Source organism: Monomorium pharaonis, chromosome 9 (assembly GCF_013373865.1).
Source record: "Monomorium pharaonis isolate MP-MQ-018 chromosome 9, ASM1337386v2, whole genome shotgun sequence".
Lineage (NCBI taxonomy): Eukaryota > Metazoa > Arthropoda > Insecta > Hymenoptera > Formicidae > Monomorium > Monomorium pharaonis.
The window spans coordinates 255,960-283,140 of record NC_050475.1 but is presented as its reverse complement, the minus strand read 5'-3'; the positions used below and the strand labels follow the sequence as shown (position 1 = coordinate 283,140).

Here is a 27,181-nt window from a genome sequence, read left to right as displayed (position 1 = left end):
ATTTTCCTATTTATTTATTATATATATCGCTCGCACATTTATTTATAATGAAATAAACTTCAAGAATTTATCTGCGGTGAGCAAACTATGTGACGTTCAGGAAAAATGCAAAGCACACGGTGGTTTCGATCCCTCAGAAGATGCACCGGAGGGTTAATCCCGGGTATTCGACCGACCGGACTCACGACGATGCACTATCGACGAGGGGATTATACGGAGCCACACGGTGAACACGACGCGCGCGTCGCGTGCGACGGCACTAGACTAAAGGCCTTAAGGTGAACATACTCGCCTCTCGCCGTGAGTTTTCCGCGCGTCGCGCCTGCGTGTAGGTACTTACGTGCCTTCGTGTGGTGTACGTGCGCACGATTTACGCATGATAAAAAGGGTTGAGAGAGCACCGGTTGACTTATGTAAACGTCTATTGACTATAAATAAAATCCTTCCCTCCGCTCTTTGAAACTGTGGCGTCAAAAATATTACGTCGAGCTGATCGACGGATGCGCTGACCGATTTTGGGCCTCAAACGGCAACGAATCAATAGAATCAATATCTCTTGGATCAGTTATTTTTTTATGATAAAAGATTGTCGATACCTGAAGTATGAGAACCTCTGTGAAAACTTCATGGAATTTATGGAATCCCTTTGATCGTGGAGATCCTGTGGATAGCGTGAGTCATCAGGGGGGCAGAGTATCAAGATATTTTTTATCGAATTTTATAAATCAATTTGAATATTACTCTAAATATTTTCAGCGTGAAACTTTATTGTCCTTAAAAATCCTGCGCTTCTATTATTTGCGAGCGAAATTTTGTCAGGCAACGGTCAGCACCTAAGCTTACTCGCTTTAATAAATGCGATACTTGCACTTCAAGTACCGCATTTATGTCACGCGGTATAGGCGCGTACGCACGATTATGCGTGCGAAAGGGTTGAACGCGTCATTGACTTACGCAAGCTTTTATGAACACCATAAATAATACGGTGTAACCCCGCCGCTGAGTAATAATGGCATAATTTTATTACAATAATGTTACGACGTTATAGATGCGTTGTGCCGCGTATACGTGCATAATAAATTTAATATTTTAAATAATATTCTCACAAAATGTATTCCCAAAACGTAATAAACCCGCAATAATTGCGTTGCCGCAAACTGGATCGTAGTACAATGGGCGAGCTTCGATTACAAAACATTTAACGATTCGAGCATAAATCGAGCATAAACGAGCCCTGTTATCGCAGTAGGCGAATAAACGGATCAGAGAGTTCGTATCGATTAAAGTCCGGGCGCCAGAATGACGATTTGATAAATGGCAAAGACGACGTCGGCGTATGAGAGTGCACCGAGGCGTTCCATCCGATCCCGCGTGTCATTGAGATAGGGGAGCTGTGACGAAATAGTGGCGCGGAAAAATATTGAATTAATAATGTCGATATGTTTGTCGGCGTCTCGCGATTCCGCTGGTTCTGTATCGAAGGAAAATTAAATGCGGGAGAGATACCGGATATCTGCAATCGCGTTACACTTTTGTGTTACTCGTTACAATGGACCGTTTTGTCGTATTACTACATTATGTACTGTCGTACTATATCGTGCTGTGTCGTTGTCGAAACGTCGAACCGGTCGCAAAAATCTCACTTGGACGATGTAACAGTGTCGCTTTATTGTTAAATATGCATCATTTCAATTCCCGTGGACAGCTTCAATTTCCACCTCTCAACGCTCGTTTAACGCGTTCGAAAAAAAATTAATTTATGCACGAAACAACAGCCGGCGATCGGGCGAACCGTCGCGCCGCAATTAGAAAAATCGGACAGAGCGAATCTCAGCGCGGCGATTCGGTTCAGCTTTTTACTCCGCGCGCGGAGTAAAATGAACTTTTTTCACTTTCCCCGCGATCGCGATCGCGAGCGAGGAAGGAAGGTTCGTTCACCCTGCCGATTATGCGAATACGCAAATGCGCTCGATAACGCAGTAACCTAGATTAATCGAGCTGCATAAATCAGCCGTGCTGACGCGGCGCGCCGCTTCTTCGGCTGCGAATATTTTCGCGCTATTTTCGCAAACGCTTCTCTCTTCGCTTCGATAAGCTCGCGCCAGTGTAAACGCCAGTTTATATCGTAGTATAAATCATTCTTAACTCCTCTCTTCCCTCTGACCCGCGTGTATGATGTAATACGATCGGCAAGTTCCACCAACGTATTAATTATAAACTGATCTTTACGCTGTGTACTTTTCGGAAGTGATGGCGAGGAGGTAATGGAACGGGAACGTTCCGTTTAATTCTTTCAATTATGCGTCTGTACTTTGGACGTGTAAAAGTATGAAAACGAGACTTGAGCATCAAAACGAAATACGTCAGATGCATTAGATTGTTCATTAGATTGTCGTATCGGCGCTTGGTTTCAATACTTCTTAATTGAGCGAGTGATATCCTACTTTTCAATAAACTTACTCCGCACCTCGTGGGAAATATCCATTTCAGCGCTGTCGGGCTCCGGCACACGATTGCATGCGTTAATTAAAAGTTATTCACTGTTCTCCACCGAACGCGATGACTAATAAACGTTCGAGAATATTTCTGCGAAGTTCAATAAATGTACTCGGTCGGAAATTTCTTGCGTAGCTTTAACTTAAATGTTTTGAAATTATACCGACCGGCAAAAAAAGTCTTTGTCTGTTCTCAGCGATTGGACGGATGATAGATTGTAATAGTCACTTTACGTGTTGTGTGCAGTAACTTTTTGCTCGTAACCGATTGCACCGTAGTCGTTGCAGTCATTGCGCAACTCACTTTCATCGCGTGCTTTCATCTTTCAGATTGCGATCCTCGCGATAACGCATCGGGAGAGATATTTCTGCTTTCTGAAATTTATTATTATTAATTCCAAACTTTCAAACAAAGTTTCGTTCTCCCGTAAAACCTTAATTGCATGCGATAAGGTTTTGAAAGGCTTTTCCAATCGCGAAGCTGCGAAGAAAAAACTACGCGTTCTCCTTTTTTCTAATTACTTCGTAAACGAAATTCATCAAAATCTTCCTCCCCGTTCTCCGCAATTAAACGGGCGTAATTACTAAATTAATTATCCGGCGCGTCAGACACGAATTTAATCGATCGCGCCGACGGGTCTCGATCGACTTTTCTGAACTGCGAGAAAAAAAAGTGGAATCGATTAATTAACGCTCGCGCGTAACACGTGAGAAAATGTAAGTGCGAGTATTAATGAAAGTACATTGGGGAGATAAAGCTCGCGTATCTTTTATTGGCAGAGAGTATTAACTACGATCGACGCGATCGACGACGCTCGTAGTAGTTACCTCGCGGTAGTTTAACCCGATTCCGATGGTGTGGCTGGAAACCGGTCGTCGCCGCCGTCCGAACGGGACGATGACGGATAAAAGCGATTAACCACTCGCGCGCGCCGCACCGGTTCGTTTTCCGCTCAGGCTGTTTTCCACGCGGCGTGAAATCGGAAAAGTGCCGGACGCCGATGCACGCACTCGCCTGTGGCTAATACATATTTACGCACTCGGTAAGCCTCGCACTTTCTACGAGATAGCGGCCGTGCGAGTAGTGGCCGCTACTCGCAGCGAATTGTTGCCGATGACGCCCGATGGAAAACACAACCGAAGGAAACTGTGGCAAGACGGTTTACTTACAATCTATCACATATCCAACAGAATCGCAAAAAGACTCGCTGCATTTCGTATGTTACAATCAACGTACGTATAATAATACACGTGTCTGCACGTAATGCTTTCAATGTTATGTCTTACAACTGGCGTCCTAGTGGATTTTTCACGAGCAACCGGTCGACTTTACCTTTTCTTTTTCTTTGTAAAACGCCCGTGGTAAGATATTCTCCCGCTCTCGCTGCTAATTGACAGTTGATACATCGCGCGCGAAACGAACGACACTCGCAATGAACCTCGCATGTCGTAATTACTGCGGCAATTTGTCCGAGCTGCCGGCGGGCAGATTGATTTCCGTTAACATCGATGACGGTTCAATCGGCGTTTCATCAGCTATTCGTTTGTGACTCTGTAAAAGCAATCCCGTTTACCACGTGGATCCTACATTATCTACTTACTCAAATGCATTCGTTAATGCATTTTTTGTACATTTCTCTATAAATATAATAAAATTACAGTACGTGTTTTCATTTGATTTCTTTTTTTATTTAGCCGATCATTAAAAATTAGCGGAACGTGTATTAGGGAACGAGAGAAGTATGTTTTCGTGTTTGAAAGGGACATGGATATTTCTATGATGTGCCACGTAAAAATGAAAGATATGAAAAAATAAGTGGAAAGATAAAGAGAGGGAACCCAAGGTCGAAGTACGATCGCGTGTCCAAACGAGCTTTGTTTAATTAACTAATGAGCCTCGCCCTCCGTGACGTGACTTGGCTTTGGTTCGACAGATGCACCCTTCGTTGCGTGTCCAGTTTTGTCGGGAACACACGTGGATGCGTCGGAAGAGAAAATCGCCAGTTAAACATGAAAGAATTACGTGGTAATTGAACCATTTGCATCTTTAACTCGCGGTCATTGCTTAGAGCGCTGCAATCTAAAAGAATCTTGACAGAGGATAAAAATCCTTCGATCAATATAAAAGTAAAAGCTTATCAGCTTATTAATTAGTTTCTATTTAGTCCATTACAATTTATTTAATAATTAATGTTTTAACAAAAATTTAGAAATTAATTTAAGATTATAATAAACGTATACATACGTCGATACAGACAGAAAGGAAAGAAGTTAAATGTCAATGATTATTACTTGTATAATATATCGTATTTTTTAATTTTAACGAAATATCGCGAATTCCTAGATAATTAAACAAATTATCGAGCGTGCGTATCGAATCGCCTGCGAAGAAACGTAATTAAAGGTTAAATGTCAAATAATAATCTTAGAATTGCTACCGCGCGACGTGTGGCTGAAGGTGCAGCTATACACAATCGTATTGCAATCGTTAGAATGCACCGCCATACAACTGCAAGCCGTAATAGCAGTCGTTTGGGTCCGTTGCAACAGTAGTCTAATTTCCTACTAAGCATTTTTCACAATACGTTATTATGTCTGCCATCTTGGTTTAAAAAAAAAGTAGCAAAGACATTAAACAGAAGTATAAAATACTATTTCGTTTCTTGTTCATGAGGAAAGTATAATTATCAGGTAAAGAGCATAAAATAAATATATATTATTCTATTTTCATGCATAACTCTCTAGAACTTTGGAATAAATCTTTGTCATAAGTTATGTCGTCTTGCCGCTTCCCTGATATCTGTCTCAATTCTCAAGGCAAAAGGTCGTTCTCGGATTAGAAGGAACAATTTCTCGGAGAGAATGTATGATATTAAAGCGTCGAAAGGGAGTCTTCTCGTCGTCGTAGCGAATGCGGCGGAAACGTGGAAAGCACCGAAACGGAGAGTGAATTCAACGGGCATTTCGAGGAGAAGCGATTGCGACAACTTGAGCTACGGCGAGACTCAAATGGAGGCATTAGCGTAGATGTCGAATGGGGAAGACGAAACATCGTCGTAACATTCGCAATTCCGAGGAAACCGACGACGCCGTCGAGATATTTTCTCGGCGACCTTAATAAAATTTTGACAAGCGTGGCTAACATGTCGCTGGACTGAATAAGAATATTATGAAAGAGGCACTGTTTTTTTTTTCCCAGTGAGAGTTTATGAGTCATTACTAATTTAAGGAGAGAAACTATTGAGTCAAGTTTATAAACTACTCAAGTTGAACTGCGAAACAGCAGCAGGCGATTTCAAGATTTTTTTTCAACTTTTTAGCATTTTCGGAACTGAGTTATTTTATTTAAATCTTCCCAATTCGACATAATCTGTGTATTTCGCGCTTTTTATTCTTTCTAGTAAAATATATTAATTTTATTACAAGATTAATACATTATATTTTTGTATGTATTCTTTCAATCAAATTACAAAATTATTTAATCATTTTTTATTGCCTGAAAAAGAGCGCTGAGAGGCGAGTCTTTTTTTCTTCTTCTTCTTCCTCTTCCTCTTAAATTCTAAATTGGAACTCGTGTGAAAATTCTTCCGCATTTCTCAGCTGAATAATTTCAGTTGCTTAATTAAAAAATGACTATTAAATCGTTCGTATCTCAAATATAAATCTTTTATCTAAGTAGCTCATCTACATGTTTTTCAGACGAGATTCAAGTAATAACGTCTACAAATGCCTAAATTTCTCAACGAAAATAGCAGAAAAGTAGCGCGGTGAAGTCATCAAGGCGTCATACAAAGGAAGCGACAAGGAAAGAACTAAAGGAGAGAAGACGGAAAGTCTCGGTGAATATTCAGTGAGCCGCACAAGGAAGCGGATGATGCGGGGGTGGCTTAAAGAGAGATGACATTAAATAGGGGCATTAATAGGAATGTCAAACGAGGCAATGACATTCTTTTGTTCGTCCATAATTTTCATGATTTTATGCGTCCTGGGTTCTAATAAATTTTTTTGTTTACGCTTTATCTTATTATATATCAATGTTTTCTATATATATTAATTTAAAAAGTACATTTTGGAATGTAGAATTGATTTGTTAATAAATCTTGTACTTGTAATCCTAAATTATTATATTATAATATAAATTCTTTCTATATTGCAAATAAATATATAAAAAATTCTATAAAAAATAGCAAAATTATATTTATTATAGTTTCACCAAATATCTCGAGCTGTATCGCGTTCAATCGACGAGAATTATCATCGAGCGTTGTCCTACGTTGGAATAAGTGGAGACGTTTGACGGTCCGATATGATGATTTATGGACGAGCGAGGAGGATTGATGCGTTCGTCGACATTGATCCCGTTAACGACAACGGTCACTTCTATCCTGCGGATTCGTGCAAATCGCCAGAAGCCGTTAAAATAGCATCCGGTTGCGCTCGACACGATCGCGCGAGATGAAACAGCGAGACGTTTCAATGGCGGTCGCAAGTTACGAATAAAATTACGGAGCACCGGGATAAAATCGTGGATCTTCGTAGAATAATCGAGCGAACAAAATGGTTGGCTTGTAGGTGAAGCTACTTATTAGAGATCTATAATTTCAGCATGAATTTCAGATGACGAGCCGTAGACGGCGTAGGAAATTGCAAGCAAGTGCACTCTTTTGCATTCTTAAAAGAGAAAGAGAATTCAATTAAAATCCGTTGTTTTATTAATTTTGTTATCGATATTCATTAAAAATTTCATAACGCCGGGTAAGTAAAAACAAAAAGATATGATAGAAAAACATTACGCGAACGACGGATAAGAGATTTTAATGAATTAATTAACTAACTTAACCAGCACATTTTGCCCGCTTTTACAATCGGAGACTGCTATCTCGTTATCCTCGCATAATTCAGGATGGCCGTTTCCTATTTCCACCTCGTTCTGGATTTCGTTCCTCTTTTTTCTTTCCGTCGGTGATGCACTCCGCCGACTTTGTGGCCATTGATACTCTCGGCGTAGCCTCATAAATAATTAAATATTCTGCGCGGTACGCCGCATAAATTACACTTAGCACGTTTAACGGATAATTAAGTCTCTCCGTGCGAATAAATTACTTGTCACGCTTGAATTCGAATTACCGAGCGTCGTCCGAAAATCTGGGAAATATATCGTCAACATTCATTCCATTAATTAATTGATAACGAGAGAAAGTTATACAAATCGAATTATACAGATTAAAAAAAAAAGAAATTATAAAACAGCAAATTCTCGCAGCAAATTTCGCGGAGCAATTATTTTCAGGTATTGATAAATGACGCAAATTGAATTTTTCGAGGTGTGCGTTAAAAAAAAAAGTGCCCGCCAACGGGCGGCAGTTAACATAGCGCGGAATGGTTTCATGCGATACGCCCGAAAGAGGAAACGCTGAAACGTGCGCGTGGATAATAAAACCGCGGACTGTGCCTAGGGTAAAGCCAGCGAAAAGGAACCGTGAATGGCCGCGATGCATTAAACATTCCCGTCTCGTTTCCCAACGGCGTCGTTCACTTCGTCGACGATTCGTACAACCGCCGGTCGGCCCGCGCCCGGCGTGACGCCTTATTGATATTCTCGACGGTCAAAACTCTCGCAAACAGATTGAGATCCGATTACTGCTAATGCACACGCGCATTACCATTAATTTAAGCGGCGTTACGTGGCGTCCGCTTCGTTTCCGTCTCCGTTATCGCCTCCTCCTCGCGCGCGTAAGCCGCACGCGATACGCGCTCGTGCCGATCGTATGTATCTTCGCGATCGAAATGAATCTTGTGCAATTAAAAAAAAGCGATTTAATACGGTTGGCGATATGCCCCGTCACGGTCGCATCGCTCACCGACAAATAAACCCTCCCCATCCGCTGAAACTTTATTTCTCAACCGAACTGACTTTGAGAGAGGAAAGTCCCCTCTCGGATTTAAGACGACGGGAAAATCCGTTTCAACGCTGATTTCCCGTAAAACCGCGGCACTGCAATTACATTACGTCACCTGGATCCGCCGGTTCACCCTCGCCGAGGGCGAACGGTCGTTACGATCTCGCGATCCCTCGAGGATACTTTACGATCGTCTACGCCGGTGCTACCGTAATCGTAATGTCGCGCTTTAAGAGCGCTTTATCGCGCGCGCGTGACTTCGCGTCGATTCGCCGTGATTTAAGGCTGGCCCTCGCGGGAGAATATTGCCGGTGTGGATCTCCGAATAGCGCGCGCGAAACCTGTCTAGACCGTCTCGGTGTTGTTGCTCACCCAGGATGCACGGGTCTGCAATATCGGTTTAACGACGGCAAGGTGGAGCGGAAGAATGTCCTCCTCGAGCTTGCGAACTTGCGCTCCGTCGTCGGTGATGGAGACCATAAAGAACGAGCGACGATACGAGCGGGCTCGTATCTGAAATCTGCGCGACGCATCTGTTCAGCTCGTTACAGGTCGATATACGTGGAAACTTTATTTAATATATAAAAGAAAATTTTTCTAAGAGACATACGAGATGTTTGATGGATGAAAAACGCTTTTTTTTTATAGAGTAAGATATTAGTTTTTTCTGAATATCATAGTAAGAAGCTGTGATATGCGTCGTCGTCTTATCTGAGAAATGTCGGGAGTGCGAAAAAAATGCGAAAACAGGAGAGACGTACAGTTCAGCAGCGCGGATTGAAGTGACGCCCGTCTGGCGTGCTATTTTAATGCGAGAGATGATCGATTAAGTATTCCACGTGCGGCAAGGCGCGTGGCCGTAATTGAATGCACGTCTCGGGATTTTTCACGCATCGCGAAACCCGAGCATCACGCCCTGAAAATACCGTAACGAGAATTCCGACGGCTTAAGGTGGGGAGGGTTTGCTTCATCGTGCTTCACGATCTGCCGAGAGCGCAGCGCGGTCAGTAACTCTCAAATCGATATACGAGAATACTTCATAAGCCTATAAATATAAAACTGTGTCCGATTTTTATGTATTTATATTTAAGACATTTTTCAGCAAGTACCTTTTTGTATTTACAAATTGCCTTGATGTAGATAATAAAATAATTTTTGCTTTTACAACAATTTTCAGATTTAATTTTACAACATTATAAATCCCTGTTTTTTTTTGTGTGGTGTGCGCGTCAGAGGGACAGGCGTATCAATTTTCACGAATATTTCCGTTAAATTTCGCGAATTCGCAAAAAAAATGACTCGTTCGGTCGAAACGGAGATGTGTTAATTAAATTTTGTATCCAAATTCTCTGGATATACGCGAACAGTATCAGAGCGTAACGTTTAAATCTCCGAATGTTTAAAGCGAGAGCACCTCTGCCGTGAGCACCGATACCGATGTGTGAAATACTAAGGCCGCACGCGTGTCACGCTGAGGGGCCCGCAGTTCCCAGATGAATCATTAGCCGGAGAGGCAAAAATAATAATCCTACCTCTGCGATAAATCCACCGCATTATATATATATATCTCGATCTTTGCATCGCGCAACAACAATATATCACCGTATCGATTGTCCGCCCCCAGGTTCTGCGTCGAGCGAGCCGAGAGCTTGCGGGCGGCAGCAACGACGAAGAGACGAGGAGAGATCGCTGTAGCCACGCATGCATGCACGCACGGTCTTTCGAGAATCTTCCGGCGCAAGCAGGACCGCCTGTTCCTCCGCTTGTAATCGCGTTTCGCGCAGTTTATACTCGTATGCACGCGCGTGGGCGAGAGAGGGTGAGGTATGAGAACAGAAATCGAGAGGGAGAGAATCGTGACTGCAACGGCGTGTGCATAATGAGAGGGCAATATTCATAGAATCATTACGAGGCGCATAAAGTAGAATATTCATAAATGTCTCGAATTAAAAAACAAATAAAATGCAGACGCACGTTTCGTTTAACGTCGCGTTGTGTTGTTGAACACACGAATGAATAAAAGCCGCTACGGGATAAATTCATACACCCGTGCGCGCGTATTAGCCCCAACTATTTTCCAAATGAATAATCGAGCGAATGTGTTGTTATCGGAACTGGAAATATCTCAAAGGAAGATATATTGGATTATGTACGGACGATCAAAGTCAACCGCAAATTAATTTCATACCGCTCGAGAAAGCAGCATCAGTCAATTGACCAAGAGGCGGCATAAAGTCGGCACGCTGGCAGTGGCCGCCTAAACCGGAAACAAATGGCCGAAATAAATTTTTGCGACAGGAAGATATGTATCTGCGTCTCGTTAGCCGTCTCGCCGATCGATCTCTGTCACGCGATTAATGTCTCCTCGGAGCGAAATCCGCGTGGAGGAGGCCGTGCGGGACATAAAGAGAGCCGTGCACAGGAAGTGCTTGAAAAATTCACGCACCACGGGAGACGAGCGCTTCCTGCCTTCGTGAAATCGGAGGAGGAAAACGAACGACGAAACTTGGAATACGCGCGAGTATCCAGGGCAACGAAATCGCGAAAGAAGCTGCCCCGATCGATCGTCGATGGGCTTCCGTTATCTACTTGACGGGGCGAGGAAAATCAAACGTGGAGAAAGAGAGGGGAAAAAAGCGGCGGAAAATCGGGGAAAAGTCATCAGGCGGGACTGGACGACTCGAGTGGTCGACACGCGTCGTTCAAAGCGACTTTTCAACCCCCACGCACTCGAGGACTCATCTCCAGCACACGGCACGTGTGAAGATCGCCGGACAGATCGTGTGACTCTTTTCCGGGTGGCAAGCGGGGTCGATAAACCCCAAGCGAGAGAACTTACCTTCGAGATTCGCCATGGAGAACCTGTAGCTGTCGATCCTCGGTGTGTTGATGTCCGAGTTAAAGGGCCTGAGGGTCGCCGAGCTCACATTGTCAAGACCCTGCAACACGAAAGATGAGAAACACGTTAGCTTTACTCCCATTGCAATCGAGGAATGTAACCCGCCGTAGCGCGTTAAACAAACAAGGGCAATGACCTATCGTGGACATCTGTCCTCTCAAAGGGATTCGTTAATGAAGAAGATCAAAGTTTCATTTCTATCCCAACGGTCTAATAGACGTAATAATAAAGATACAAAACTGTACAAATATTGAAGTAATAATTTTAATAATTTTTAAATGATAGATTTTTTCTTTTTTGCGATCGATGCCGAGTTCGATCTTCTTTGAACGTGTAAATTAAGTTTGTGTGGCTTAAGTGAAGTAGTCGCGGGAATATATCCTTGAATACCCGAATTGCCAGTCACGAAAAATGTGGTGTCATGTACCGTGTAGCGGAAAAAAGTAATATTCAAATCAAATTCGCAGGAAGTAACCTCGGTATTTCCTCGACCTTTTCCTCGTCTTAGGGATCCAAGTCAATCCGTAATCCGTTCGAAATCTTTTTACGTTTTCATTCCCCGATTGCGAGATGAGATTTTGTACAATCGAAAGCACTCGCACTCATAAAAAGATTTCACGACGCGTGCGAATATTTTATTCTTTCTCTAAAATAAAATAGCGAGCTACATTTGTAAAAAATATTATACATATTTTACAGAGAAATTTAATCTGTTAAGTGCACATCGAGCGCAATGGCAATTTTTGTACTTATATTTAAACCAATAAAAATACCCCGTATTTTAAGGAATAAAAGAACAGCGCTCATTTTTAAGACTGTCGTTACGGAAAACGTAACCTACTTTGGGTCTTGTGAACTTCTTGTACTTTTATCAGAGGCAACTCTTATTAGACGTAGAAATTTTATTTTTAACAGCAATTTTTCCGCAAGATAAAAATAAGTAGCCTTTGTGCTATCGTTAAGTCGATTAGCAGCCTCTGCCTTTCAATATACTGCACGATAAAATCATGCCAGCGATCAGCGGAGAAGAACGTTGCTCCTCAGCTTCTGAGGATAGCGTCAACGTACCTAACCGCGCGCGGGTGTGCTTTTATATGAGCAAACGCGACTGACGTGCATCGATAACCCGTATCTAGAGAGGTACTAGGGTTATGGTGAACGACCTGATGGTCACTACTGGGTCACTGAAGTTTAATGCGCGAACTAGATAGCCCGATGTACAATGTAAATAGACCGCGCTACGACCACCTTGATGTCAAAAGGAAACTGGCACGTCATAAATTGTCTAGAAGGATTTATAAACAGCGACGATAGAAACATGAATGCACAAGTACGCATTGTTCTCCGAGCGTTGCGAAATTATAGTTAGCAGTCCGAGAGTTCGTTTAGGTCCTGAATAGATGTCCCTGAAGCTTCGCGTGTGTTAATCGTTATAATATTTCAGAATACTTGTTTCAATGTGCAACCGTACAGGGAATTTCACGATATTATATCATTACAAATTACACGCGCAGTGTCATACAAATGCAATTGCGGTTTGCAACGTAACACTGCATTTGATATAATTCATAAAATAATCATATAGATTGATTAAAACTCTATGTGTGCGCGTACTCTCTATGTATGTATGTATGTATACGTGTGAAAGAGAAATTCCCCGAGAAAATTTTGCAAATTATTAATCACGCTCGTTTGTTATTCCGATATCATAAATTTATATAATATCGACCCTTTTTATCCTTTGTGAGAAAAGATAATTATAAAATAATCACAAAGAAATACGTTTATCAATTTTTTAGCGTTTTTTTTTTTTTATGAATTCTATTGCTGTTTCCAGTCCAATCTTTTCCGAATTGCCGAAATTTTTAATTGCATTCATGCACGACCCGTGTTCGCTGAATGCTTCCTATCCGATATTCGCACCGTATCGGCGATGAACTCGACGTGGGTGTGGTGAACGACCCGTTAACCATCATTCGGCCAACCGACGCAACAATTAGATCCGCACGGATAATGTCGACTCTTCCTGTAACGCGAAACCCGCGGATGTTACGCCCGTGTCTCATTTCGAGAATGCGTACCACGTATTCCGTACTATCAGTATGATTACATTAAACCCCCGAGATCGACATCAAAGCCGTTCAATAGTTTTAGTAGCATTTTATCGCAATCTGATCTTAATGCTCAGATCTTTATTCCAATCTCCTTTCAAGAGGAAAAGAAAGGAATATGAGTAAAATTATATAAATATTTATATTATAATATATATATTATATAGCTATATTATTACATTGCTATAGCAATAAATTGAAATTTCCTTATACACAAAATATTTATATTATAATATATTATATAGCTATAACTATAGTTATAGCCATAGCTATTATATGGCTATAGCAATAAATTGAAATTTCCTTGTACACAAAATTATATGAAGTACGTAATATACGTAATATTGTAGTGTTATAACCATAGATAGGAAAAGTTTAATAAAATGTGTAATTAAAAAATTTTGCTGTAAACGGCAGACAATTCCACGAAAGAGATCCACGCGGAAGATTAAAACATTTTTCGAACGCTTGAAACATTAACTTCTAAGCATCGAGTCTTCGGCTTATCGTGGTATTATTCAGCAGGTGAGAACGAGACATCGTTTAACGTTATCGTGAAACTTCAGCCAAGCTCCTTCGGGGATTTTATTGCCGCAAGCGAGCGATTTGCATAGCCAAATGTAAATCCGTGGAACGTTCGTTGTTCCCGTGTGTACTCACGTCATCCTGCGCCTTGTGGCTCTTCCATCGAAATAGCCTGTCCATTTGGCACAGGTGGCGGATTCACGATTATTTCCTCAAACTTCGCGGAAGATTACTTAGTTCCCATCTCGCGCGGCTTCATCGACACATCCGGACGTCGCACGTGGACGGCTTCATTGACTCTCGACATATTTTTCTGGACGGATCAAGGCGGTCCGTTATGCAGTTACCCTCTTTCAACACTCCAAGAAAATCAGCATAATGCGAGTTCCAAGGACAACGAGGTACAGCGCTATTATGGTACCGCGGAGAAGCCAAAGACGGTCTTGCTAGCAACGCACTATCTGCGATCTTTTTTTTACAAAAGGAACTGATTCAAGTATGTGATCATTTCTTAATTCTGTAATTTCTCACTATGATTTTATATTACTTCCGTGTATCTTTTCATGACAGGACTTCCATTGGGTAAATATACTTAAACGTTAAATTTCAAGAATTAATTAAAAATTTCTTTGGCTTTTTTTAACATTAGAGAATTCTCTTACAGCCAAGAGAAATCGAGATCGATTAATAAAAGTTGCGTGAAAAAATCGTCGAGCTAAAATCTGAGCTGCTCTGTGTACAATCACTATTATTATTATACTAGTTCCTCGCTGCCGCAGGATTAATTAGATGGCAACGCACGGGTTGGGGGAACGGACGGTTGGAAACGCGCGGACGGACGCGGTATCGCGGCTGTCGTTGTGATACGAGCACTGGATGCTGATCCGTGAGGGATTCAACGTGGAGGCCGGTCGGTCCACGTCCCACTCGCCCTCTCGATTCCCTCCGCCGCATAGAGGACGGTGCCGAGGACCTCTTCGTCTCTCCCTCTATCTTTCTCTCTCTCTTTCCCTCTTTCTCGTTCTCTCGATTCCTGGTACCAGAAGCGCCTGCGCGCCTATCGATTCCGTGGGTTCCCGCAGGAACACCGGACGCAACGCCTTGCTTCCTGCGTATCATTCTAGTCAGAACACTACAATGTCCTTGGCTCGCGATCCTTTTGCCGAAGATTGGAATTTTTTTCTTAACCGAGTCGAGGAAAGCTTCGCAAAACTCCGAAATTGCACGGAAGCTTTTTGAAAACATTCTCAGAGATGCGAAACTTCCGATTAGACTGTAACTATTTCCGATTTGCCGAAACTTTTAAAAACAAAATACGCAGTAATATGTTTTTCGAAATTCAAATAAAAATCTTCAAATTTTTTTAAATATTAATAAAATGAGAATAATGTTAATGACTGCAATTTTCTCTGCTTTATTAATAACAAAGATTGTCATTGACGTATATTTTGTCTGCAATTTTATCCTAGCGTCGACGAACAAGCCAATAGTCCTGTTTGCAACCACGATTGCGTGTATTCGCATCCCCTGCAGCAATCACATTACAAGAAGGTGGGACTTCGAGCTCGGCTCGAGAGGGATGACACGTGTCGAGCGAAGTGATTCGACGATCATTCAAATGCGGCACTGTCAATCGGTATGATTAATAATATATAGGGAAATTCATCATATTATCTACATTATTAAAATAGGGGGAATAATTGCTTTATTAATATCAATTGTAGTGTTGTATTTTTTACCTTTATATAAGATATTAGTTCAGTCTTTAAGATTTTATCCTTTTAGACAGGTTGTTTATTGGATATTTATTAATATTTTTATTATATGTTGACATAAGCTAGGGCGCAGGTTATTAAGGTTCTTTATGTAATTATTAGACAATTTCTTTCAGTAATATATTTTATATTTTTTATTATAATATATTGAACACGATATGTATACTATAATATATAAACACCGATAAATTTTATATAATGCGATGAACTGCAACTTTCTATTTTTTTGCTCGCAATAAAAGAATAGCATTCTTTCTTACTGTCAATTGATTATTGATCCATAGATTATTAATCTATTTGTATACTTTGTATAATTAATATATTTGAATTACATATACTTATTGCTCTGAATTCTTTTAGCTATTAAAAAACCACTTTTCCTTTTCATACTGTAAAACAATTTAACTGTCTCTCAGTTTAACAGTATATCGAGGTTTGATTTTAGAAGAATAGCTGCACTGTTCAGGTACTGCATTGTAGAGACTATCCGTGTGTGTGTGTATATGTATGTGTGTGTGTGTGTTTGTGTGTGTGTGTGCGGATACGTACATACGTTCGATAAATACATTGATGGCGGCGTACGAACCCTTTCACGTCAATCGCCAACGTTGCAATCCGATTCTTCCACCCCGAAAAATATCGTTCGCGAACGTTTAACAGAGCGAGTCGTTTGGAGCACGCTGTGACGAACTCTCGATGAAATCAACACAATATAAAATCGTCTTCAAACTTGAGTCTTTGAGCGAAGTTGAAATTTGCTTAGTTGAAAAGTTTTACGGAGCTTGCAAAGTTCACGACTCCGCGCGCAATTTCGCAAAGTGGCTGAGAACCTGGTGGCGCGCGTATTCTGGTCTAGAAATCCCAGAAACGTGGCAGAAGCAGAGGATGCAAAGGGAAATGGTAATTATAGACTCGTTGCCGAGGCCGGCGGTGCTCCCTACGGGACTTTCGCACTCTTCGTTTTGTGAGCGACGAGAAAAACGAGTACGATTCGAAACCGAGGCCGCGTGTATCTTCCTCGCGCCTTCAATGCTAAATGTAGCTCTGATTTTTCTCGCATCAAGATCGAAGCATTTCAAAGAGAAACCTCATTACCGTTCCTTCAAATATCTTTCAAATATTGCAAATGAAAAGCTCCTTGCATCTGCGATTCAAATGAAAAAGATCTCATATTTTTCAACGGTGTAAAATAACGCGATATTGAATATTTAATTTTTAATTATTTAATGATACAAGTTTCCGAACTTTGTGTGAGAAATATCAAATGTGCACGAAGTTCGATTCAAAGTTTAATTTAAAGATAATATTGGATCCCGTACACTGTTTTTGTGGACGTTAACTGCTTCTCACAATAGCAGCTCGTGTTGAAGGCGTACAATACAATAACTCTACCGCAGAAGCTGGGGACCGTTTGAGGGTTCTCGTGATCCAGGAAATCATCTTGTCGTACGTCGTTCTTCGACAGAGAAATATTCGCAATGTCCAAGGGACATCGTCGACCGACTGCAAAACACGCTGAAGGATAAATATGCGTCGCGGCGACGCACTCACGTGCTACCTTCTATCACGTTTGCATATCCGATACCAAGATGCGTTCGCGTATACAGGACATTTTAAAGCCACTGCGTAAATTGTCATCCAAGAATTTTTATAACAGACTCGAGATTGAGAAGTCGAGCTTATTAAACTTAAGCTATCTCTTATATCTATAGAATTAAGAAATAAATTGAAGAAAAAAGATATACATTTTCATTTTTTTTTCAGTTTGTCTATAATAAGATCTCAAGGTTTTTATTAAGTTCAGAGTTGAAATTTGATACGATGGAACAGGTCGTCCTATGTGCACATACATGCATAGCACACACACGTGGGTATCGATAGAGAAAACTTATCGCTACTCGCTGGTCTCTGGCACAATGCATGCTGTGCTAGAGACGCACGTGCACGGACGATGTCATCGCACCTTCTTAGAGAAGATAAGATGTTCACAGCTCACAGCGCGCGTGGTCCTCCGCGCGGACGAGCATGAAATCTCGACAGACGTCGCGAACAATACCCGCGTAATGTATAGCGATACCGAGTGATTTTCTCCGAGGCACCCGCCGAGAAATAATAAGCATTGGAAGAAATTCCGAGGTCGTGTATGGCAAAGAAAAATTTAAAAAAAGGAACCGGTCGTCCTTCGTGCTATAAAAAGCGAGTACGAATTTATTTCATTAAAATTGGTAATAATGAAAGCAGCTTGATCACAGATTATTTCTACGATTTAAATAAAGCGACGGATTGAATTGGTACAATTGTGATGAAGAGTTTGCGACAGAATGTTAAAAAATTTTATTATCACTAAAAATGTATCAGTCACTGGTGAAGTTTGTATATTTTTAAATCAAGAGTCTTTCAGAATTAATTTTATTGTCATTTTATTGTAATGTATATATTGTAATGTATTCATTCTATTGTAATGTATATCTCAAGATTAAAATATTTGAAAATAATTTCTTTTTTACTTTTCTTAGTCCTTTATCAGACATCGTAGAATTGCTAAGTAAGCTGTTTCAGCAGTCAGGCACTCCTAATCGACCTTATAATTCTAATCAACCAACCCTCGCATCAAATTCACGGGAAGTTACGGTCCGGAAGAAGCGCTCCTTTCAAGTTCGCCGCTTATCACCGTACAATCCTTGCGAGGGAACGAGGAACATCCTGCCGGTTCGTGCGGCAAATTAGATCGATCTAGTCTTTGAAACTGTCGTTCCGATGCTGGTCGAGACCTAACCGTACTACTGCCCACTTCCCTTAGTTACGTGGGTACCAGCAGAGATTCCGACAAGGCTCAATCAAAATAATTCGTTAACATCCGCATTCGTATGGTAAACTAATTCGTTTGTCAGTACGCATTGCAGTGTCGACAAGAGTTTCGCTGTCGTGACTCGAAAACATGTACAGAACATCGACGAACCGAAAAACAAACTTCTTTGCAGCGATAAGAATCACGGCTGACTAGCACAAAGATGCTAAAATAGTGCTAAAACAGACTTAAAATAGTGCTATACATTTTACTATTCTACTGATAACAAAAACGTAAAAATATAAATGTAAATATATAACAAATTAAAGAACTAATAACATGCTATAAGATATATTTCTTGGAAATTTTTATTCCTAGTCATTTTACGTAAGATTATTTATGATTATACTGATAAAAACTTTCCTTTAACAGAGCTCGATAATGATTTTTTATAGAATAACTTTGCCGACATTTCACTATTTTTATACGTTTTATCTCTAACGGTTTCCTTCCTGAAGATGTATGAGTGTGTGGGGAAACAGTTCTGATGAATGAAATTGATTCTTTAGTTCCGGTAAAAGTACTATCCTAATATTCATCGCGCTGACTTGATGTCGTCTTCTATTATACGTCGCGACGAGGGTACCCGCAGTATCATCAATCGCAGACACCCTATCAGGAGTATCAATAGCGAAAGGCCCGGCTTATGTGGATCATATTTTACAAAAGCGCTTACTAGCATTATCGGATGTCATTAGCATGACTTAATGATTCCATTCAGATAAAGAATTATAATCATTTATTATCATTAATCGACAACTATCGACTAAACTTATTAAATAAAATATTATGATGATGTACATATTTATTTCTACATTGTATCCCACACTGTAAAAAATTATTGTAAAATTACAACTATAATGGGTAATTTTGAGACCAACTATAATAGTTGTAAATTTTCTCTTGTCTATAATTTTGCAGTATACAAGTAAAAATAATTTAATTTGTAATAAATTTGTTTACAGTGTATACACAAGTGAAAAAAACAAATTAAGAAATTATTACAAAATCTATATACAAAATTACATACACATAAAAATTTACAATTATTATAAGATCTCAAAATTACCTACTATTATAGCTGTTATTTTATTTATAAAAAAATTTATTTATAAAAAAATTTTACAGTGCAGCGAATACAATCCCACTAATATCATCGTGTGTAACTTCAAAATTTGTCAAAGTTTATGAGACATGCTAATAAATTTGATAGCCCGATAATTAATTAATTGTTACTGAAATCAGCAAACAAGCAAAAAATATTTTATGTTTGTTATATCTTAAGGTTATCGAAGTTCAACGGGTGAAATAAACATTCAATAAAACATTAGGCATGTAATTTAATATCGCGTGGGCGACCTGTCACATTTGTTCATTAATATTTTTTGCACGTCTACCTGTTTCACTTGGGTCGACTAATTTTTATTTCACGTTTTCCAAATAATATCTATAATCAATGATTTAAAAGTGGACGGTGCAGTGCACACACACGATTTATCACATGCAGCGAATTGCAGATATTTCATGATGAATGCACACGCGGCTGCCACATATACCTTTATGAAATGACTGCATCCGAAATTACTCGATCAAACTCGCGATAACGTGCGTTTCGGTCGAGCTCGTACTCGCCGATTCGTGCTTTATCTTTGGTTCACCGCCGCCGACCGGTGAGCCCGTCGAGTTCGCTCGGGTCGGGTATTATTCGTCCTGATAAAACCGTGTTTGAAGAACCGGAACGTAGGGTTCCGGTAACTCCGGTTTCTAGTAACGATTTATCGGTCACACCGGTAGCGAACGATCAGCGCGCGCTCTGCGCTCGCAAAATACCCCGGAAAGATTCATATCCGTAGAAGTTTGCAAGCTCTTAAGCTCGCGTGACTTTATTTCGATGAGGAAATATTTTATTCATCGCGTATCAAAAAATATACACTGAGAAAAAAATGTTGCTAATTTAACTAAATTTTCCAACTGAATTAAATTTTCTATTTAAGTATTTATATATTTTAATTAACTATATAAGTACTTAAATTGAAATTTGTGCATTTAAGTTAAATGCATAAATTCTCGAACTGATAAAATTTTAATTTAGTTGAAAACTTTTATCAAATTAATATTTTTTTCTCAGTGTAGTTTCAATAATAATTTCAATCCAAAATTGTATCGTTCAAGTAATCTATATCAGATAAACGATAATGCTTTTACGATGACGAGCTGGAGCTAATTGATTAAACAACGATGCAATTAATTAGTCGATTGTCATAATAAAATTACGTCTACCTTTGATTTGGATAACAATTTAATTACGTAAATTTCCGAATTCAGAGAATATTGCTGCTCTCAGATCGCCGACTTGCCACTCCGTTGCTATATGATGCAAAAATTTAACTTCAACGAGCGTAGTTTAGCTCTACCGGATGCAATCTTGGCCGATACAGAACCGCCGCCTTAATAATGCTAATGGACACGCGAATCCACCCGCGTCGGAAAGATACAAAAAATGAAAAAAAGCAGCAAACTCGGCGAAGTCAAGGATACCGCTACGGTTAGTAAAAGAAGCACGCATCAGGAAGTCGTTTTTTTTTTTTGCTCTGATCCGTTGAAATATCTACGGCGGGCATGTTATGAAGATAAATGTAGTTACTAATCTTGCCGTTCGCTGTTATACATCCGCCTTTCACGATTGTACTCAATCATACAAATTATTAATCTGATCTAGTTCGCTCGCTCGAGCGTTCAAATCGTTGAATTAATCTATTTGTTAATCCCAATTTTACATATCTCTGATAATTATTGAATCGTAAGAGATGTGCGATAAAAGGATCTTGTAGATTTTCATGGTTCTGTCGTTCGCAAATATCGGCAACTCTTCGAAATTGTATATCTACTTTCTGTGCGATATCACTTCGCCTGATTTTTATTCGGTCGACTATTTCATACATGAGACACAATTAGGACAAGATATATCGAGATACAATATTTTTTTTTTCTTCTCGGAGAGAGAGCAACTCGCACGATCGGTGGTATTACGTCGCTTCGACGCGACCGCGATAAAAAGCCGACGGAATCGTCTCGTTATAGAACGGCGTGATAAAAGGCCCGGTTGTCCCTTGAACCGGCAAACCGCTGCACGTCCCTTCGCTGCGATTTAACGAGCCGAGCGTTAAGATTGGCTTCGTTGGGCGCTTTGCGGCCGTTGCATTTCTCGGTTGTGCGCGAACCGTCGGGACGCATCGAAAGAAAAAGTGCAAGCGTTATCCGACGATTCGCGCGCGATCCTCCCTCCGTGGAAAAAAAAAAGAGGAAAATACGGTCGGGAGATAGAAGCGCCGTTATGCCTAGCGATGGCCGGCGGCGGCTCCGGCGTAACAATGGGCAAACAGGATGCCGGTTATCTACGCGACGTTCGTAGTCCGCCCTGATAAAAATGTCCGCGAGTCATCGCGCCTATGCTCCACGTTCGAAAGCGTCCGATAGTCGATATTAATATTTATGAAAATTGACGATGGTATCACAGCTGGGGAAGACGGGTGCGATATCAGCGAGAAAAACTGTCCCTATGTTATCGACAGGAAGATGGAAAAATAGAAAGGCAGAAGATGATTGTTGATTTCATGAAGACGATTAACGTAGCTAAACGCGATGAATTTGCTAGAGTTATAAACAAGTTCTACAATAAAGTAATATGAAATTCTTCTCATCGCTATCATATTAATATGTTGTTGTACATTAGAATTTAATATCGGAAATTCGATATCAATATTAATGACGTCGTTCATCAAAATTCAATATTGATATCACGCGCAAATAATTTATGTGCATCCAAAATAGCAATATTAAATAATTGTACGTATTTCATGATATACCGAAAATACCGAAACGTATACTTCGCAACTTTCATGCACGCATTCGTTTTACAGAGAATCGATTCTTTTTAATTGTTTAAAATTCCTACCGCGCCTCTGCTCCCCGATGTAAAAGCAAAGCGGTAACGATGAAAAATGTTTCGTTTTACACTGTTGACGTTAGCATTAGAGGGGTGGATTTATTACGGTTAGCTTAATTAGCAGTGACCCAGTAATTAAGCCGGCTAGCCCGGGGGCGAGTTGGAAGTTTTGCGATTTGTAATAAGGGATACCGTTATAAAGCTCGTGGCTCCGGGGTATCGCTTGGAAATTAAACCCGGTAACGTTGCACGTGGGTGTACCCCGTGGGCGCGCACATTCAAACGCAAACGGGGCCCTTCCTCGCTCCGTTAGAGCACAGGGCACCTAATCGTAATCACATCTCCCCCTCCCCTTCCCCCGCCCGTCCGGCGCGCAGGCAGGCGAACAACAAAGATGCCATTACCACGGTAATTGAAGTCGTTAATTATTTTATAAACGACGTCAAAGTGATTAGCGGAGTTCCCCATCCCGTTTCTCTCTACAGTTATTTTCCCCGTCGCGCTCGCAGGATCAACGGCGTATGAATCGCGTAGACTCGCGCAAGCGTAATTTCGCCGTCGGTCGGATTCACGCCTGTTTCACTGGCACGCTAAGATAAAGCCATGTTAGTTCAGTCATCAGACGTTCTAATTCCAACATGTGGAATCCTCTGCGGTGTAGCCAAACGTCTCCCTCTCAACGAGAGAGAGAGAGAGAGAGAGACTGTCCTCCGAGAGAAATCGCTCCATTCTCGATCCTGAACACTCGGGAGGGAAGAGAAGTTTATCTTCCATTGCCAATTAAAATGTAGATCTGATTTTGTCCGGCGGTAAGCTACGTGGCTCACATTGTTTCCACGAAAGGTCAACAAGTGCGAACCTACGCGGTGACGCAAACGTTCTCTCGCAATTTTCCCGCAGTCTCTTCGCGAGAATCGCCTTCAGCAATTGGACGATATTGGATCCGCGCGGACCGAAGAATTGACTCGTTTCGCAGAAGCGAGTATTTCGCTCGCGACGCTATTCCCGCTCGCGTCTAGACGCTCCAATTCGCCGGTAATTGCATCGAACGGCAAACCGCGTCCCGCACGATCTCTTTCAGCTCGATGGACCCGCGGACTCGTTTCCGTACTCACGAAATGTCACTTGGCGTTGCGTGTTTCACGCGTATAATAGGGAGGAGTATAAAAGAAAACCAACTCGTTTTCTCACGTTTCTGCGGAGAGTTAATTATATGTCGCGTCGCTGGAATCGACGTCTAGAAATATTCTTTTCACGCGGTTGAAATGTTATTTGATTCTTTCTCGTTATTCTAACTTTTAGATTGCGAAAACTACCATCACTTGCAATTACGAGGCAACGTGGATTTAAAAATATAATATTTCGTAGCGAAGAGTCGCGTAAAAAGTGCGTCGCGTCGAATCACCCATGATTCCCTTTCGCCTCCGCGACGCAACAGCTTATCGGTCCCCTCGCTGCAGCTTGCAATGAACTTCCGTTCGTCAGGCACGTCCCATCGTGTATCCACGCATCCCAATCATAGGTCTGTGGCCCGACGTCGGTTTAAATATAGCTGACTCCTCTATAGCGTCGCCTTATGAAAGATCGGACTTGTCAGAGTAAGACAGGAAACGAACGCGAGATCCTTACGACACGCTCACAGTCCCAATAACAAAGTTGCTAAAATTTGTTTCTTCAAGAAACAAAGAAATCTTTTCTTTCTTGCAAATCCTGCATAATTGCGATACTTGTATAAAATTTTGCAGACTTGCACTGCAAATTAATGTAACATTTCGATTTAAAGAGGCGACATAAACAAAAATGACTATGAATTGACTGTAGTAAAAATTGTAGCTATTATTGATGAATTGTAGCTACATATTGATAAAATCGACAAAAAAGACAAGCTAATTTTTTTAAGAGCTTTTAAACTTATTTCACTGTACAATTTTTATGTACAATATATGAGAAACGATACAGCTGTTGGTCACGGTTGCATACAGTTACATAAATAGAAAAGAGAGATTATATATAATTCTGTTTCGAGTATACGAGGAACATATTGGACTTATCCCTTAACAACCGGGTGCCGGAACCAAAAGCGGAAGCGAAAGTATTGGCAGGCTGATCTCGAATTAGGCTCAGCCGATGCGTCACGTGTCGTTTGTCTCACGCCAGGAAAAAAAAGGTCCAACCTACAAACCGCCACAAATATACAAGCGGATGGATTACAAAAATATCGAGATGATTTTCCATTCTATTAAAGAACAATACTATATGTGCAGAGACCGTTATTTTTTCATTTACGGTACCTATATTTTTCTCTATTATCAGTATGCGCCGATCTTCGTAAATACCGCAAAAATGTTCGAATATCTCTTTTTTTTAAGCGTGTACTACGTTTAATATCGGATTGCCGGGAAGATACGATACAATTCTCTCTCTTTGTTATCCAAATTCAACGTGATGTAATCGTAGAAGGAATATAATTTCACGTAAATACGGCGTCGGTAAAAATTACGAGTCTCACGTGTCGATCGAAAGAACTTGCGGAGAGAACGAGGGAAAGAGAGATCAAAGTCGCCGACTATAAATAGTTCGCGGAGCGGAGAGAGACCGACGGGAGAGTCGGCTTCTATTCTAGGCCTACCATAGGTTGGTTACCTCGCCGCCACCCACCGGCCCTGACCGTCAAAGAAAATGCATCCATTGTCGCGCGCCACGTTTTCGCAAGAGGGACGACGCGAGAGGTAGGAACTGCATTTTTACCAGAGAGAATATAAAAAGAACGGAATGCCGCACTTGTTTACGGCTTTCATAACTCCTCCGGGCATACGCAATAATAAAGATAAGACAACGCCACGAAGGACATCCGGTGGTGGTTCTAGGTCATCCAAGATTGGTCGGTCCAGTTGAACTAAATGTAATGATCTGTCATGTAAGAGTATATCAATCTTTTGAAAAGAAAATAAGAAAAAAAGCAGTGCCCTGGAGATAATCATGGTAAAGCACAGAATCGCAGAAATTCATATAAGAAACGAAGGTTTATGTCATCGTTAAGCTTCGTTAAATAATTTAATCAACGTATCTCAATGTGCAACGATTGACATTTCCATGATAAAAAAAACATTGCCACCGCGACAAGTTCCAGATGTACTCTATTCTATTCTATTCCGATACGGATTCTATCTCTATTCCATTCTATTCTAATGTTCCACGGCGTTGCCCTGAAATAAAGCGATGACGACTGTGCGCACGGATCAATCTTGGCACGGATCCGGGTGTACGACGATGCGGCGTCTGGATGGCGCTCAATGGCGGATTTCACGCTTGAATCATCCCCGGGGCCCGAGAATATGCCTGCCTCCGCGATGATGCACCATCTCTCCAGAGGTGCGTATGCAAAATAAACGTGCGCGCTTCACTCGACTCCGAATAATGGACCGAGTGCGTAAGGCACACGTTGAATGAGAGGAAAAAAATAAATTGAAAACCTCTATGCGCGTTCAATATCTGTTCTGTCAACTCCTTATTTTATATATCTTTTTTATCGCCGTTTCTTAACTTCGTTTCTTATAATTGCTTTTTTATCACCTCGTCTTGATCTCATCTTACGCACAGAACGTCCTAGAATTATGATTATTTCTCCTTTATGAGTTCTACGTGGTTTAAATTAGTCGATCAACCGTTGCCTTCCTATTAAAAAAAAAAATATAGAAAATTACATTTTGTAATTTTGCAACATGATTTATTTCTTCTTCAAGTTTCACGCGCTGAAAAGGACGCGTTTTGATGAGCGGAAATTACATTTATAATCAGTCAGTCTCCTTCAAAATATTTCATCCCGGGTTATCGTAAGAACGGGACTCCTCAAAGAAAGTTTGTTTGCCTTTAACATTGCAGTGTACGCCGTCTCACGTTGCTCGACCTTTGAAACCTGCCATAAGTTTCGCCAAGATACACCCTTAATTAGCTTTCTAGGAAATTTTCGCGGCGTCTTGTACCGGGTACTCGAGCGCCGTAATTTCTATGTCCGGGGATAAGCGGCATACTCGAAAGTTATTAATATGTGAAAGGCGATACTTCTGAAATAATATAGAAATAACTCGCTCGTTTTGCAAAAAAAAGTCGCTAAGAACTATTTCTCCCTATAGAGCAAGTGAGAAATTTCTCGATGTTACGTTGCAGAATTCAGGTGAAACGTGTATTAAACTTAAAGATTTATAATCGAATGACTCGGAACTACCGGACCGTAGATAAGTATTATTCCCGCAATAAATAATTCCGAGGTCGGTCGTCCTCCGCAGGTATCTCTAGGCCCGAATTCATTATCCAGGATAGCGAGAAACGCCGGACTCCCCGCGACGGACCCCCGGCGAATCGTCCGTGAAGTTTCTCGAAAGTCGGCTCGCACGGAGCGCGAACCTTGAAAGCCGCGCGGCCTGAATAAAACCACGGCGATGTAACCGGCGGTGAAGCTACCGCTGAGTCATCGGAAGCGGCAGAAAGGGCGCCAACAAAGCGGCGTTTAACGAAAACGCGCGGGTGGCCGTCTTATTTTGCCGCGGAATCCGAAAGCCGCCTTCTCCCGAGGCAAAGGTGGGACGAGGCCGATCGTATTTCGATGACGTGAAAGCGATTGACCGCAGAGGACCTCCCGTGTCACCGGCCATTGTGGACCACCGCACGTAAATGCATATTC

General features: G+C 41.1%; 1 protein-coding gene across 5 annotated transcripts in view; it reads right to left on the bottom strand.

Annotated features, from left to right (window-relative positions):
- LOC105837473 (amyloid beta A4 precursor protein-binding family B member 1-interacting protein) overlaps positions 1–27,181 on the bottom strand; it is a 122,401-nt gene that overhangs the window by 15,242 nt on the left and 79,978 nt on the right. For 4 of the 5 annotated variants that reach the window (XM_012682281.3, XM_012682282.3, XM_012682279.3 and 1 more), the window contains one exon: positions 11,236–11,335. In XM_012682281.3, coding sequence (XP_012537735.1) covers positions 11,236–11,335 — 100 coding nt within the window. Of the gene's footprint in view, positions 1–11,235; positions 11,336–14,066; positions 14,747–27,181 lie in introns of those variants that run through there. The other variant, XM_012682284.3, reaches the window with a different exon arrangement.